Raw genomic sequence first — 16,248 nt, forward strand, 5'->3', positions numbered from 1 at the left:
CCTTCAATCGGAGCCGGGGCCGGCATTAGTGGAGAGGAAGCGTGACGCAATCGGCCAATGGACACGCTAAAAGTTGGGAGAAAATGCATAAACAAATATGTATATACCTATATATAAAGGAATACAATTAGAGGAACAATTAGAGAAATGCTATCCATATGGTCACCAGACATCAGAATCGACTTGTTGGAACGTCTATCTTTTTTTGGAAGACTGCAAAGATCTCAGAAGCAAAGTGACGTGAAATCAAGTAAGACAAAAATTAAAACACAAACACAAAAAAAGAGGGTTATATTATATTTAATACAAATTATAAGTATTTAAAAAACAACTCTGTACAATATGAAGAAATTCACAGGCAATATTTTAAAAAGTGCTTCTTATAACAAATACAATAATTATAATAATCATACAAAACTTTTGCTGATTATTTTTTTATTATATGTGCTTCTACACTCAATGAAACACTAAATTCCCCAGATATTCCAGTTACACAGATATTCTAGCTTCCCATTTTTATAACATAATCTCTATTTCCTTGGCTGCTCCCATTAGGGGTCGCCGGAGGATCGTGATCTGCATTATTGATTTGGCACAGTTTTCACGCCGGATGCCCTTCCTGACACAACCCTCCCTATTTATCTGGGCTTGGGACCGGCACTACAATGCACTGGTTTATGCATCCTAGCAGCTAGGTACCTATAGGACAATTCAGTGTCTCCAATTAGCCTGGCTGCATGTTTTTGGACTGTGGGATGAAAACTGGAGCACCTGGAGGAAACCCACGCAGACACGGGGAGAACATGCAAACTCCACACAGAACCACCTGGGGACCAACCCACCTGGGGATCGAACCCAGGACCTTCTTGCTGTGAGGCGACAGTGCTAACCACTTAGCCACCATGCTGCCCATTTTATTATAACATAATCAAACATATATAATCCCTTACTAAAGGTGAAGTGAACTCTCACCTGTCCCTCTGTCTATCAGCTGTTGTATTAAGCATTGCTGATCTCGGTGTGTGAAAGAAAGTCTCCAATTGCAGTAACAGCACTGGCAAAATACTGTCCAATAACGCTAAACCATTCCAGGAACAACGCAGTCCCCTAAAAATACAAACTGAGTATTAGGGCTATACATAGATTATCACAACTGGGCTATATACACATACAAATATCAAATGAAGAATTGTACCACTGCAGGGTATTAGCACCAAATATGCTAATACACATTGTAGTTGGAGAATTAACAAAATATTATTTTGTTAGAGGGTTCTTTTGTATACGAATTTCAGTTTTCTGATATCCATAGTGAAAAACATTAATAGTAATTGTAGCACGTGGAATTCTTCTAGTTGTAAAGTTTTAAAATTGTATTCATTCAGCCATAAATGACTTACACTGATCAGCCATAACATTAAAACCACCTCCTTGTTTCTACACTCACTGTACATTTTATCAGCTCCACTTACCATATAGAAGCACTTTGTAGTTCTACAATTACTGACTGTAGTCCATCTGTTTCTCCGCATGCTTCTTTTTTAGCCTACTTTCACCCTGTTCTTCAATGGTCAGGACCCGCACAGGACCACCACAGAGCAGGTATTATTTAGGTGGTGGATGATTCTCAGCACTGCAGTGACACTGACATGGTGGTGGTGTGTTTGTGTGTTGTGCTGGTATGAGTGGATCAGACACAGCAGCGCTGATGGAGTTTTTAAATACTGTGTCCACTCACTGTCCACTCTATTAGACACTCCTACCTAGTTGGTCCACCTTGTAGATGTAAAGTCAGAGACGATCGCTCATCTATTGCTGCTGTTTGAGTTGGTCATCTTCTAGACCTTCATGAGCGATCACAGAATGCTGCCCACAAGGCACTGTTGGCTGGATGTTTTTGGTTGGTGGACTATTGTCAGTCCAGTAGTGACAGTGAGGTGTTTAAAAACTCCATCAGCGCTGCTGTGTCTTATCCACTCATACCAGCACAACACACACTAACACACCACCACCATGTCATTGTCACTGCAGTGCTGAGAATGACCCACCACCCAAATAATACCTGCTCTGTAGTGGTCCTGGGAGAGTCCTGACCAATGAAGAACAGCATGAAAGGGGGCTAACAAAGCATGCAGAGAAACAGATGTACTACAGTCAGTAATTGTAGAACTACAAAGTGCTTCTATATGGTAAGTGGAGCTGATAAAATGGATAGTGAGTGTAGAAACAAGGAGGTGGTTTAAATGTTATGGCTGATCAGTGTATTAAGACCTGTGAGATAATTAGCATCTACTGCTAATGACAGCTAATGACAATTCCACAGTGTGCTAATACTGAACAACCACAAACCTCTCTGAATAGCTGAATAAGGATCTGAAAATGAAGCTAATTAATGCCTAAAAGCAGTAAATGCAGGACAATGTAATGTAATGGAAGTAAGTAGTTACTATGGAAGTCAAGGCAAGGTCTGGTAGACCAAGAACACTCTCAGATAGAACTGGTTGTACTTTGGCCAGAAAGACAAACCAACCACGTCATGACCATAAATACCAGCATGTATCATGGAATCGAAGACAATGTGTCACCAGATCCACTATCCAAGATAAGGACAACCTAAACTATTGATAGCAGGACAGAAGAACACCAAGAGCCCTACAAGCAGCATTAAATATGCTGCAAAATTGACAGGTACTGGTACAGGTACCATCAAAACAATTTGTCTTTTTATCCAAAGGCCAAATAAATAGAAACTTCATGTTCCAGCATGGACACAACTTAAAGATTACAAGTCTATAAAGGAAGGGCTTTAGAAGATCAGATTCTTGGAATGGCCCTGTCAGAGCTCAGTTGTATAGAAGATCTGCAGAATGACCTCATAAATGTTGTACATAGGAGATACCATGGCATTTTGATGGTTTCTATACATTTATATATTTTTCCATTATTACCTCTTCATGGCAGCACTTTGTGGTTTTCCTGTAAGTTGTTTCTCCCCACCTGATCAAAACCTGCTGGTTACTTTAAACTGTCCCATAAGCATGTGATACCTTGGAATTAGCTGGTGGTACCATGTTCAGGGTGTATTTGTTACAACCCCAAATCAGAAAAAGTTGGGACAGTATGGAAAATGCAAATAAAATAAAAATGCAGTGTATCTTATATTTACTTTGACTTTTATTTGATTGCAGACAGTTTGAACCCAAGATTTCATGTTCTGTCTGCTCACTTCATTTAATTTGTTAATATACCTCTATTCCTGCATTTCAGGCCTGCAACACATTCTGAAAAAAATTGGGACGGGGCAATTTAGGGCTAGTAATGAAGTGAAAAAACCAAATGATGTGATTCCAAACAGGTGATGTCAACAGATGATTGTAATCATGGTTTGGTACAAAAGCAGCATCCAGGAAAGGCTGAGTCTTTGATAAGCAAAGATGATCAGAGGATCAACAAATGTGTGAGAAAATTATTGAAATGTTTACAAACAATGTACCTCAAAGATGTATTGAAAGTGATTTGCATATTTCTCCTTCTACCATGCATAATATCATTAAACGATTCAAGGAATTGGGAGGAATTTCAGTGTGTAGAGGCCAAGGGTGCAAGCTTAATCTGAACGCCTGTGATCTTCAATCGCTCAGACGGCACTGCATCAAGAACCGCCACTCAACAATAGCTGATATAACCACATGAGTTGACCATACAAAACATGAAATACCTCATGTTCATACAATTTGCAATGAAATAAATGTAAGTCAATGCAAGTAAATGTAAGACCTCTGTGGGGTTTTTATTTTTTGCATTGTCCATGCTGTCCCAACTTTTTCTGATTTGGCTTCTACATTCAATATGACCCTTATTAGGATATTAGGATGTAGTTGCTTAGGATAAATGAATAAATGATGTATGTTAATATGTCCCAATTTATTATTTCTGAATGCAAACCTTTCTGAATTTATCTTTACTTCTGTCGTAATAGCGCTAACACCTCAAACCCTGTAGATTTTAATATTCATTATACAGTTCTTCACCTTTTTTTCTGCTCTTTCTGGTATCACATAGCTGCCAGCAGAAACAGCAAAAATATTAAACCTTGTATTTTCATGACTTTGTAGAAGCGAGAGTGTTACTGCAAAAAATTATAACACCACTGTATGATAACCACACTACTAAGTCACTATATAACGTTATTACATATCACCCGTCATCAAGGATCAGAAATCCTTTCTGCTGCAGTTCCTGAACATCTGTAGATGCTCCAAAAACTTGGTGCAAGTTTCCTTCAGGGCTGAATGCTGTCCAGTGCTGTCCATAAAACAAACACACAGATCAGAGTTTACAGAAGACAATCATCACTTACCTCAGTTTCTTAAATTGAATATAAAAGTAGTTAAGCCAAAAATAAATGCACATGATTTTCTACCTAACTTACTTTTATTTAAAACATGAAGTCATTTGGTGTTCAAAGTTAGCTTCTTTAGTTTTACATTAATGCTACAACGCTAATGTAGGGCTTTGGTGATAAACTATTTGTTAAGGTATTTTTCTTTTTCAGCTGCCCCCATTTTTAGGTGTCGCCACATCAAAAATCTTTGGAGATATTTCAAGCAAGCAGTTGTAGCACAAAAGCAATCAAACCTCAATGAGCAGAAGTTTTGTTAGCACTTAATCACTAATTAGAGGTTATCAAGGCAAAAAAGATGAACCATGTACTTAGACTGGGGGTTGAATAATATATGTTCTCAAAACTGCTTGTATGTATCAAAAAACATATTTCTCTGTTTACCGAGAGACTTCTTGTTGCCTATTTTCATTGAATTCTATTCACACCACCAATCCCGGTCAAGGTTATGGGGGTTCAGCACCATCCAAGGACACTGTCCTCAAGGCAGACATATACCCTGTACAGGGTGCTAATACAGTGGACCATTGACTTACGAATTTAATTGGTTTTAATTTAATTTAAGTCAAAATTTTTGTTAGTTAAACCTATTTTTCCCATAAGAAATCATGTAAATAGAATTAATCCGTGCCAGACCTCCCAAACCACCCCCTTACCTAACCTCTCTAATGTCTTAAATGGTCTTTTTTGTTATAAATACAAGTATATTTTCCCTTAAATCTTAAATTATAGATGTACATTACTGTAATAACCAATAATAAACAACAATACACAGCAGTACTGTACATAAAACACACATCACATTTCTATATGGTACAGTACAGTACAGTACGTGTGCTGTATCATGCACCATAATACATTTTCTTCTTTTTTGATAAAATGTATCTACCAGAAACAACAATAACTCTTATATTTCTCTATTATTTCCTTCTTTATTTCAGTAGTGTTGTATTTTGTAGGTGTAATTGCACGAAAGAAAGAATACTTTACTGAGCCGAATTCCTTCTTCTCTCTCACTCACTGTCCCCTCTGTCTGATACACAGTGACAGCTACTGGCAGGAGTAATTATACAACAACAAATAGTAATAGATTTTTTCATTTTCTCAACACTACGCTTTTTCTGCACCTTCTTTGGGGCCATTTTAATATAGTATTTTACAAAATATAAAGAACACACGTTCGTAACCCAAAACGTTCGTATGGTAAACGGTTCGTAACTCAAGGGTCTAATGTATATCACAGGGCATCACACACTTATCTAACTTGAGTGCTTATCTAACTTTAGTTTACAGCAATAATACAGATAATCCACCATCTGCATGTTTTGAAAGGTGGGAGGAAAACAGAGTTCCTGGAGGAAACACTTGAACTGAGAAAAACCCAGGACCCATATTGCTGCATGGTAACCACCTACCCAACCAGCTGTGTTACTTGCCCACTGACAGGTCAAAACATCATTTTACAACCCACTCACTTAATCAGATAGAATGATTAATCTGAATGTGCACTATATTCTGCATGTTGTTATGGCCAATGTTGCTGTGCAACATTCACCAGACCTGTGACATCATGCAGTAGGGTGTACCATTAATAAAAAAGATGATGCTGAGCCAGTGACTCATTGCAGGCACAATATCCTACCTGGTGACAGATTCCTTCAGTCATTCTCAATCCCATGACCAAAACCTCCTCCAAGCTACACACACAACAGACCACACCAACTTAAGAACATAAGCTTCACTACCAGTTAGTCCACCATTCAAAATTGTGTATGTGTGAATCACATGTGTGAATCACTCACAGTCCCAGCTGGCTGAGTTGAATCCGTCTGCGTGTTGCATGCCTGTGCTGCTGAACTTCTCTCATCCAAACATCTGGCTCTAACGTCTGAGTTCGTGCCTCCCTGTAAACTCCACCCAGTGCCCGAGGAATGAAGCGCCCATGTGCTCCTGAAAGACAAATGATTACAACAACATGAAAACCAAACATTCAGCATGTGGCCTAAAGTGTAAACACACTTAACCATGAATTTACTGGACATCCTATTCTAAAACCACATGGATTAGTGTAGAGTTGGCTCCCCCATTTTACAACACACTTCACATTTCTGGCAAGGCTTTTCACAAGACTTTGGAATGTTTCTGGGGATATTTGTGCCAATTCATTCAGTGTTCAATGTGGCTGAAAACAGGGCTCTGTGCAAGCCACAACAACTCCTCAAACAATGTTTAATGGACCTTGCTTTGTTCACAAGGGAATAATCACGCTGGAACAGGAAAAGGCCTTCCGCTAACCTACAAAGCTGAAAACATATTTATTTTATACAAACCTGAACCAATAATTAGAAGGGCAGCCACACACTTTTGTTCCTATATTGTTTATATGAAGTATTTCTGAACCAGCAAGAAGTGCTTAGAAGAAACAGTGGATCCACAAACAGCTGACAGGTTGTTCACACTACACGACTTTCCAAGTTGTCAGGTCGCTGTACAGTTCACACTGCATGACTGGATCTCTTGTAATCTTGTAATTGAGTCTTTCAAGTCGGTGTGGCTTTCACACTACACGACTGATCGGCCATAGGGGCTTTCACACTACACCATCTATCACCAACTGGAATCGCAGGCGAGCTTCTCTGGTCTCCCAAACTACATTCTGTCACGAAAACACACGCGAGAAGTGACGAGGGGTTTAATGATACCACGTCCAAAAATGCACGTCAACAAGTAGCGAGCGATCAAAGTTTGTGTGCTGATGTGCAGCGTAAAATCAAGTAGGAAAAATAAATAAATCTGAGTGGATTTGGCTACGTGGCCAGCAGGGATTGGTTGTTCTATAGTGAGTTGGAGGTTAATAAATATTTTTTGCAATGCAACGTTGGCGTTATGTTTTGTAGAGACTGGTCAGACAAATCTTACGGTGGTGTCTGAGGGAAAATAAGAAGGAGGCTAGACGTGCCTAAATTATTTTAATAAATTTATCAAAAAAAAAAAAAAAAAAAAAAAGAACAATTACTGTCCATCACTGGCTGTTCACGCAGTAGTTAAACTCACTCAGGAACAATACAAATAGCTAATAGGAATCAGGTTAAACTCTGCTAAACTTCAGCACATAGCCGCCCATTTTGCAAACCCAACAGTCGATCCACTCAATACAGTGCACAACTTCAGGCCATTTTAGACCCTTGCTATTAGTGTAAAAGCAGATTTTAACTAGGGCTGCCGCGATTGGTCGACCTAGTATTTTAAGTCGATGCATCGTTTTTAAAACTATGTTTATAAATGATAATTTTTAATTTCTACAATGTTTCCAGTCATATAAGCATTCATATGATTTCCCTCAGCACTACTTGCTGCGTGCATGACCTAAGTCGTAATTGGTCCAGTCACTGGTTGGCGGCATTAAGCGCAGTATTAAAAAATGCCGTCTGCAGAAGTCAGAGACTGATTGTAGAGTGTTTTCAAAGAAAAGCTAAACGTTTTCCAATATCAAAATCATCAGAAGTTTGGGAATACTTAAAACTGGCACAAAACAAAAAGGTGGTTTGTACACTGTGAAAAGCTTTGATGGTACTACAGCAGCACTAGCGCGATGATTTTTGTGATTGCCACGGCGCTCAAAGCGCAAACAGCTTCTCATGTGAATGCGCCCTAACACTTACCACTGTATTTACATCGCTTAAAAAGTGAAGTAAGTTTTGAGTGAATGTGTAGGTTAGAATCTGGGCTCATTCTGTTGTTACTGTACATTGAACTTAATGAGATGTGTTCACCTCTAAATATTTTATTTCTGCTATAAATTTAAGCACTTTGCTTTGTGTACAGAATGCCATAAACACATGTTGCACTTTGTTTAATATGGAGCACTTGAGAATTTGATAATATGGACTCTATATTAACTCTATATAAACCCTGTTTACATTTAGTTTTGTGCCATATTATTATGCCATACAGTTTGTTGATCAAATAAAAGAAGCTTAAATGAGATTCTGAATTACATTTTTGGAGGAAGATTAATCGTTTAGATTAATCGACTAAAAGTCTATAGATTAAATCAATAGAAAAATAGTTGTTAGTGGCAGACCTAGTTTTAATCACATATCAAAATTGTAGCTTAAAAACTTACCAGGTCCGATGCCAATATACTGCTGTGCTTTCCAGTAACCAATGTTGTGTGTACTGACAGCATTCTGCAAAAATACATTAAAACAAAAAGTATTTCAATAAAAAATAATCTAAACATTGTACAAAAAAACTGTGATGATTGCAAACTCACATTTCTGGCAAAGTTAGACACCTCGTACTGAAGGAAGCCAGCCTTCTTAAGAATCTTTCGAGCAGAGGTGTACATTTTGGCAGTATCCTCATCACTGGGCATGCTCAGTTGGCTATGCTGAACTTGTTTGAAGAGCTGAGTGCCTCTCTCCAGGGTCAGCTGGTACAAAGAGATGTGGTCATCACACATACACAGCACCTCCTCCAGCTCGCTCTCCCATGAGGATACGCTCTGGCCAGGAATTCCAAACATGACATCAATGGAGACCTGTCCAGGGCAGAGCGTTTTGGCTTCTAACACCGTCTGCAGTGCTTGCTGAGAATTGTGATCCCTGCCCAGTACCTTCAAGTTGGCCTCATTTAGAGACTAGAGGAATATACAGAGAAGACCATAAATATTTAAACTGTGAACGTAGGGCTGTCATGGTAATCATAATACCCCAGTTTATGAGGTGTTCTGTAATACAGATAGGTGACAATTTAAATGTACAACCAACACATTGTCTTAATAAAGTGCTGCAAGAACAGATTTAATGCAACTGTCAATCTGTAATTTAATGATGATATACACCGATCAGCCATAACATTAAAACCACCTCCTTGTTTCTACACTCACTGACTATTTTATCGGCTTCGCTTACCATATAGAAGCACTTTGTAGTTCTACAATTACTGACTGTAGTCCATCTGTTTCTCTGCATGCTTTGTTAGCCCCCTTTCATGCTGTTCTTCAATGGTCAGGACTCTCCCAGGACCACTACAGAGTAGGTATTATTTAGGTGGCGGGTCATTCTCAGCACTGCAGTGACACTAACATGGTGGTGGTGTGTTAGTGTGTGTTGTTCTGGTATGAGTGGATAAGACACAGCAGCACTGATGGAGTTTTTAAACACCTCACTGCTGGACTGAGAATAGTCCACCAACCAAAAATATCCAGCCAACAGCGCCCCGTGGACAGAGTCCTTTGACCACTGATGAAGGTCTAGAAGATGACCACCACAAACAGCAGCAATAGATGAGCGATCGTCTCTGACTTTCCATCTACAAGGTGGACCAACTAGTTAGGAGTGTCTAATAGAGTGGACAGTGAGTGGACACGGTATTTAAAAACTCCAGCAGCACTGCTGTGTCTGATCCACTCATACCAGTACAACACACACTAACACACCGCCACCAAGTCAGTGTCACTGCAGTGCTGAGAATGATCCACCACCTAAATGATACCTGCTCTGTGGTGGTCCTGATTATTGAAGAACAGAGTGAAAGCAGGCTAAAAAGTATGTAGAAAAACAGATGGACTACAGTCAGTAATTGTAGAGCTACAAAGTGCTTTTATATGGTAAGTGGAGCTTATAAAATGGACAGTGAGTGTAGAAACAAGGAGGTGGTTTTAATGTTATGGCTGATCAGTGTAATAGTGCTGTCTAAAAAACTGATCTACCACAGGATGTAAAGGCCATATCATATGATGATTTTTACACTTTATCAAACCATTTAAATCAAAGCATGCTGAAAGAGTTCACTCTCAATTTGGTGATGTATCAGAACGTTCTCCTGGCTGGCAATGACCTTTTCCCATAAGAGCAACATAGACTTCCTAAATGTAGACTGGACTCCCTTACTGTAGTGGTCAAGCATTCAGCCCTAAACCATTCTCTTGGTGTACTCTACACATTCACTCACCGACTTAATTTGCTTTCACTATTTAAACCCAAGGCATCAAAGCAGCGTATGAAATTTAGGCTCCTACCATCTGTGCTGTAATGTCGAACATGGATCTCTTTCCTGTTTAGCATGGATTACTTTACCTGTCTGAAAGCATCTGCACTATAGTAGGTTAGCATAACAATACATTTAAACCTGTTCTGTACTTTAAATATTTAGTACACCATTAGAACACATTCTGAAATAAGCTATGACCAAACAATGAAAACTTTGTCACAGTCTATTTATGATACATAAAATCCATTTGTGAATTTTGTTTATATGCAAACCACCTGCACTCCAATTGAGAGTCGGTTGACTCCAGCAGCCACAAAGTCTTTGAGTGGAGCTCTACCAGTGGGCGCAGGGTTCACCTCCAGTGTAACCTCAGTGTGATCAGAGAGATGTGCGTGTTTGGAAACGGTCTCTAGGACAGCAGTCACAGTTGAGGGCTGGGCCAGGCTGGGTGTTCCTCCACCAAAAAACACAGAGCTAATTCTGGAAAACACACATTTCTTATAGTCAGTGATCACAACAACTGTTCTATTAATTAAACACATAACCTGGTACTTTAAATGTGCATTGGGTAGAATTTTGCTAGGGTGTAAGCTGCACAGACATTTAACAATTACCTAACTTCGCATCCAGCTTTTTCCCCTTTCATTGGCAGTATGTTTCTTTAATTCTGGATATGCAACTTCCAATAGTATTTATTAGGGATGTAACGATGCACCACAAGGCAGCTCAAAATCGGTGCACATGTGCCACGATTCGAATCAGTAGTTCATGTAAAATGAATCAATATTCACTTTAAACAGCAGAGGGCACTGGCGCTATTCACCTCGCCTGATTGACATCACTACACAGAGTTGTATGGGATTTTCCAGGCAAATTTATTTATGTGAGGATACTTTCTTTATTTGTATTATTCATTTATTCATATATTGTGGAATTTGTTAAAAAAATTTCATTTCAGTGTTTTTACACAAAAAGGGAAATGTGCAGCATTATTTTGCATAGTTTGTACCTACCTCAGCAATGAAAGGGCATTCATTATTTAAATAAATACATTTTTTTTTTTTTTTTTTTTAATAAATAACAAAAGGAAACTTTGTCATAATTTGTCTTCAATTTTATATTGTTTAAAAAAAATCGGGGGAAAATCGTATTGTGAACCCAGTATCGTGAATCATATCGCATCGTCACTTGAGTGTATCGTTACATCCCTAGTATTTATGAGCAGTAAAATGGGAGTTGAGGTTGGACCATTGGGGACACGTATATAACATGTATAATGTTAAATGGAATGTAAATGGAACATGTCAATGTAATGTTGAAAAAGCTATCCTGGACCTGTGGTTTGTTTGTTTTGCTTGTTTTTCTTAAACATATAATGACTTGCTTTGATTATATGACTATGTGTAAGGCACCATACAGCACACAGTGCATTTATCACACTGTAGCTGAGTGGTTAACACACTGAACTAGTAATCAGAAGTCACTTGTTGAAGCCTCAAGACTGCCAAGTTGCCACTGATACACCTTTGAGCAAGGTCCTTAACCCTCAATTGCTCAAACTGTGTTCTGTAACTTTGGATAAAAATGTCTACTAAATGCTGTAAATGTAAACATAGTTAAATACTATCGGGGGTTGCTATCCCACCCCTTCCCCAAAATAAATGAGAAGACCACCAAACTACAACACAGTTATTATTTTGGAGGCTCATATACAGTAGAGCATTGACAATGAAATGGCAGTGTGTGGTAGACAACCAACCAAATGATATCCAGCCTACAACATCATGTTTTCATCCGGAAGAAGCTCTCCACACTAATGTAAAAAAAAATATGGTATAGTGTCTTTAACTAACTTCATAACTACAAACTAGAGTGGCCAAAGGCCTGTTTGTCCTCCTGTTAAATTAAAATAAACTGGATAACATTTGACTTTATTACCCGATACATGGTCATAGAACAGTACAAACTTCACTGCACAATACTGTAGTATTAGAACAAATTTTAATGTAATTGGTCAGACAATGAGCTTTAAAATCAACCCTGCTCAGATAAAAGTACCCTCATCCTGATCGTGCCACTTCAGTTAGTAAAAAGGATGCCATTCATTATGCTACAGTGCTAACTGATCTGCTGCTAATCTGTCAAATGATGCCAGGAGTCATCATTTATTTAGAAAGCTTGTTGAATCACTCTTAAAATACTGTCTTAATAAAGATTTCAATGTTTTCACCTATTTATGTGTTTGTTATTTCATGTTAAAAGTGTTGATAGTGGGCCGTCAGATAGCACAGCAGTCTAATGCGCTGACAACAACACAGCTGAGATCTGAGTTTGACTGTCAGCTGTGTTATCGATCAGCCAGGTGCAACACTGCTCTTTGTGTAAACCTTTCTCTGGTGTTAGGTATAGCATCGCTCAGGTACTGTCAGAGTAGGAGTCTGCATCATGTTTGGTAAGTAGAACATTACATTAAAAATTATAGATGTTTCTTGGTTTAAACATGTTGCAACTTTTATATTGTTATTTTTAATTTAGCTGGGTTGTGACACCACCAGTCATGTCATTTTTTAGGTTGTTATGAAAGTGGCCACCATACTATATGCTGTACAATCAAGGTAGGTCTAAGTGTACAGTAGTCAAGTCAAATTTATTTGTATAGCGCTTTTTACAATGGACACATGGTCACAAAGCAGCTTTACAGAATCCAGGACCAACAGACCAAAATCCCTGTTGAACAAGCCGAGGGCGACAGTGGCAGGGAAAAACTCCCTTAAAATACAGGAAGAAACCTTGAGAGGAACCAGACTCAGCAGGGAGATAATTGTCAGTGTAACTGCAATGCTGAAAACTAATTAGAATCTAAATTAATATGGTGAGCAAATGAAGGCAAAGAAATCGTTCCTGATGGGAACTTGAACAGCTTACTGAGCAGAGACAGGAATAAACAAGTGACCTGGTACTGTAATTGGGCACCTACCTGGAAACCTGGCTCATCTGCAGCAATGTCTGGGTCTCCTGTTGTAGGCAGTCCCTCATAACCTTGTTGTCCACTGAGCGAGGGATATACTTATTAAAGTTGCAGTATGAGCATCGCTTCAAGCAGTAAGGCCACTGTTTAAATACAGAAGAGGGAAATCATCTAAACACACAATAAGACAAGAGGTGGCTCTTGTGTTAAAGATTACTATAACGGTTATAAAAATATCTGTGGTTGATTAACTCAATTTTACACTGACAATTTTTGTTCTAAGATTATATACACGGATGACCCAAAAAATTAAAACAACCACCCAAAAAAATTTCATTTAATTTTCAACAATCGCTGTTTCCTGAACAGGGTCACAACAGGGCTTATTCCACCAGGAAACACTGGGTGCAAGGCAGCAATACCTGGGACAGGGTGTCAATCCATCACAGAGCTTCGTTCATCCCCTCCCCTCACAGACAATCATATCTGTGTAATGTTTTACTGCTTACGAACACTTCATCAGTATGTACAGTATGTACACAGATCACCCATAACAATAAAACCCCCTCCTAGTTTTTACACTGACTGCCCAGTTTATCAGATCCACTTACCATATAGGAGCACTTTGTAGTTCTACAATTACTGACTGTAGTCCATCTGTTTCTCTACATTAATTTTTTAACCTGCTTTTACCCTGTTCTTCAATAATCAGGACCCTCACAGGACCACCACAGAGCAGGTATTATTTGGGTGGTGGATCATTCTCAACACTGCAGTGACACTGACATGTTGGTGGTGTGTTAGTGTGTTGTGCTGGTATGAGTGGATCAGACACAGCAGTGCTGCTGGAGTTTTTTTTAAATACCGTGTCCACTCACTGTCCTACCTAGTTGGTCCACCTTGTAGACGTACGCTCATCTATTGCTGCTGTTCGAGTCGGTCATCTTCTAGACCTTCATCAGTGGTCACAGGACGCTGCCCACAGGGCGCTGTTGGCTGGATATATTTGGTTGGTGGAATATGCTCAATCCAGCAGTGACAGTGAGGTGTTTAAAACTCCAGCAGCATTGCTGTGTCTTATCCACTCATACCAGCACAACACACACTAACACACCACCACCATGTCAGTGTTACTGCCGTGCTGAGAATGATCCACCACCTAAATAATACCTGTTCTGTAGTGGTCCTGGGGGGGTCCTGACCATTGAAGAACAGCATGAAAGGGAGCTAACAAAGCATGCAGAGAAACAGATGGACTACAGTCAGTAATTGTAGAACTCCAAAGTGCTTCTATATGGTAAGTGGAGCTGATAAAATGGACAGTGAGAGTAGAAACAAGGAGGTGGTTGTAATGTTATGGCTGATTTATTCATGAAATTAAATGCACAGAATCTAAGCATTGTCCAAAATATTATGACCATACAAAATTAATGAAAAAAATCACCACAACTACCCTAAAGATGTTCATGCTTTTGGCATTTGCTCAAATTGCCCAGTAAATCAGCTGGCTCTTCTGCTTTCGCCCAAGCTTCGTGATTGGTCCCGAAAATAAAGTGAATCCCCAAAGTGGGATCATGACTACATGAATGGATACACACGTTGTTTAAATATAACATAGTGACGGGATGTTTCAAAAGGTTTTGATGATGTGATGCCTGTTTGCAGTAGTGGACCAGGTCCAAAAATAAATACTCACATGTACGTAGAGTGAAGCTTGGTCTGAATAGGGAGGTACACTTAAAGCTCTGCACACTGTTGTATTAAGGTAGCTGGCGTGACAAAGTAAACCTGAGCGCTGAAAAACATCTCGCACTGTGTGAACCAACATGCTTATTTACACTGTAAACATGTAAACACGAACAACTGAACTGCACTTTACTGAGTGCTAAAGGCTCCAGTGTAATACTTTATATGTTCTATCACTTTCAAGCAACGTTAAACAATACATTATAGTAAGTATATGCATGTTTAGAATAAGTTTTATGAAGATATTACGTTAATTTAGCTGCAGCGCTGAACATTTTTAAAGACGCACACGACGTCACGTTACATCCGGTTCTGTCCTAAACGGAAAGCACCTGCCTGCACACTTGCTGCCTACTGCTGAACTTACGATGTGTGATTTAGGATAAACCATAAGCTGAGGGGCGCAACGGAACTCTGAGGTCCGTGGCTCAATACCATCCTTTGCTAACTTCGCTTTATCTATTGCTTGAAAACAAAAATATATGACAGACATATAAATAATTACACTGTTTGGTTCCTGTATTGTTCTCAGCAAAATCAGCATAAACCATCCTTTGCTAAGTTCAGTTGCTGCTTGGAAACAGAAATGTAAGGCAAGCAGGTGTTGACTGTTCCCGTCTGAAAGCAGAGATGTTGGTCTGATGCATGTTGGTCCCAGAGGTTGAGAGATCAAAACCATCATCAGAAAGAGAACAGCTTTCAGTAGAAGTGATTTTTTTGTGACTTTAAGCCTCCCTCTGCTGGTCACACTCACGGGCAGCAACATGTAATTCAGCCAGAGCCCCAGTGGCCTAATGGATGAGGCGCTGGCCTCCTAAGCCAGAGATTGTGGGTTCGAGTCTCCTCTGGGGTGTGTAAACTGTAGATAATTTTTTGAGTGATTAAAAACGATTGCTTGATTGATGTCTACCAGTACTTATGCCCATACCTGTCAAGTCTCCCGTTTTGGCCGGGAAACTACCGTATTTTACCCCTCTTTCCCGCCGTCCTCCCGTATTAGTATTTTCCCGTAAATTTCCCGTATTATATTATAATTAGTGATGGGTCGGTCGCGAACGATCCGGCTCTAAGAGTCGGCTCTTTAAAGTGAACGACGGGATACGGCTCCTGATCGGGAGCCGATTCGTTTTTTTTT

The 16,248-nt window shown here is 39.4% G+C and overlaps 1 protein-coding gene across 1 annotated transcript; it reads right to left on the reverse strand.

Annotated features, from left to right (window-relative positions):
* Positions 1 to 292: 292 nt before the first annotated feature.
* Positions 293 to 15,147, reverse strand: rsad1 (radical S-adenosyl methionine domain containing 1). Its single transcript, XM_062990835.1, has 9 exons — positions 15,064 to 15,147; positions 13,377 to 13,510; positions 10,675 to 10,879; positions 8,679 to 9,044; positions 8,529 to 8,592; positions 6,205 to 6,352; positions 6,045 to 6,099; positions 4,202 to 4,305; positions 293 to 1,107 (listed from the first exon to the last, which is right to left on the reverse strand). The coding sequence occupies exons 2-9, from the start codon at positions 13,433 to 13,435 to the stop codon at positions 969 to 971; spliced, it is 1,140 nt and encodes a 379-aa protein (XP_062846905.1). The 5' UTR covers positions 13,436 to 13,510; positions 15,064 to 15,147; the 3' UTR covers positions 293 to 968.
* Between the last annotated feature and the right edge of the window lie 1,101 nt (positions 15,148 to 16,248).

Source organism: Trichomycterus rosablanca, chromosome 2 (assembly GCF_030014385.1).
Source record: "Trichomycterus rosablanca isolate fTriRos1 chromosome 2, fTriRos1.hap1, whole genome shotgun sequence".
NCBI lineage: Eukaryota > Metazoa > Chordata > Actinopteri > Siluriformes > Trichomycteridae > Trichomycterus > Trichomycterus rosablanca.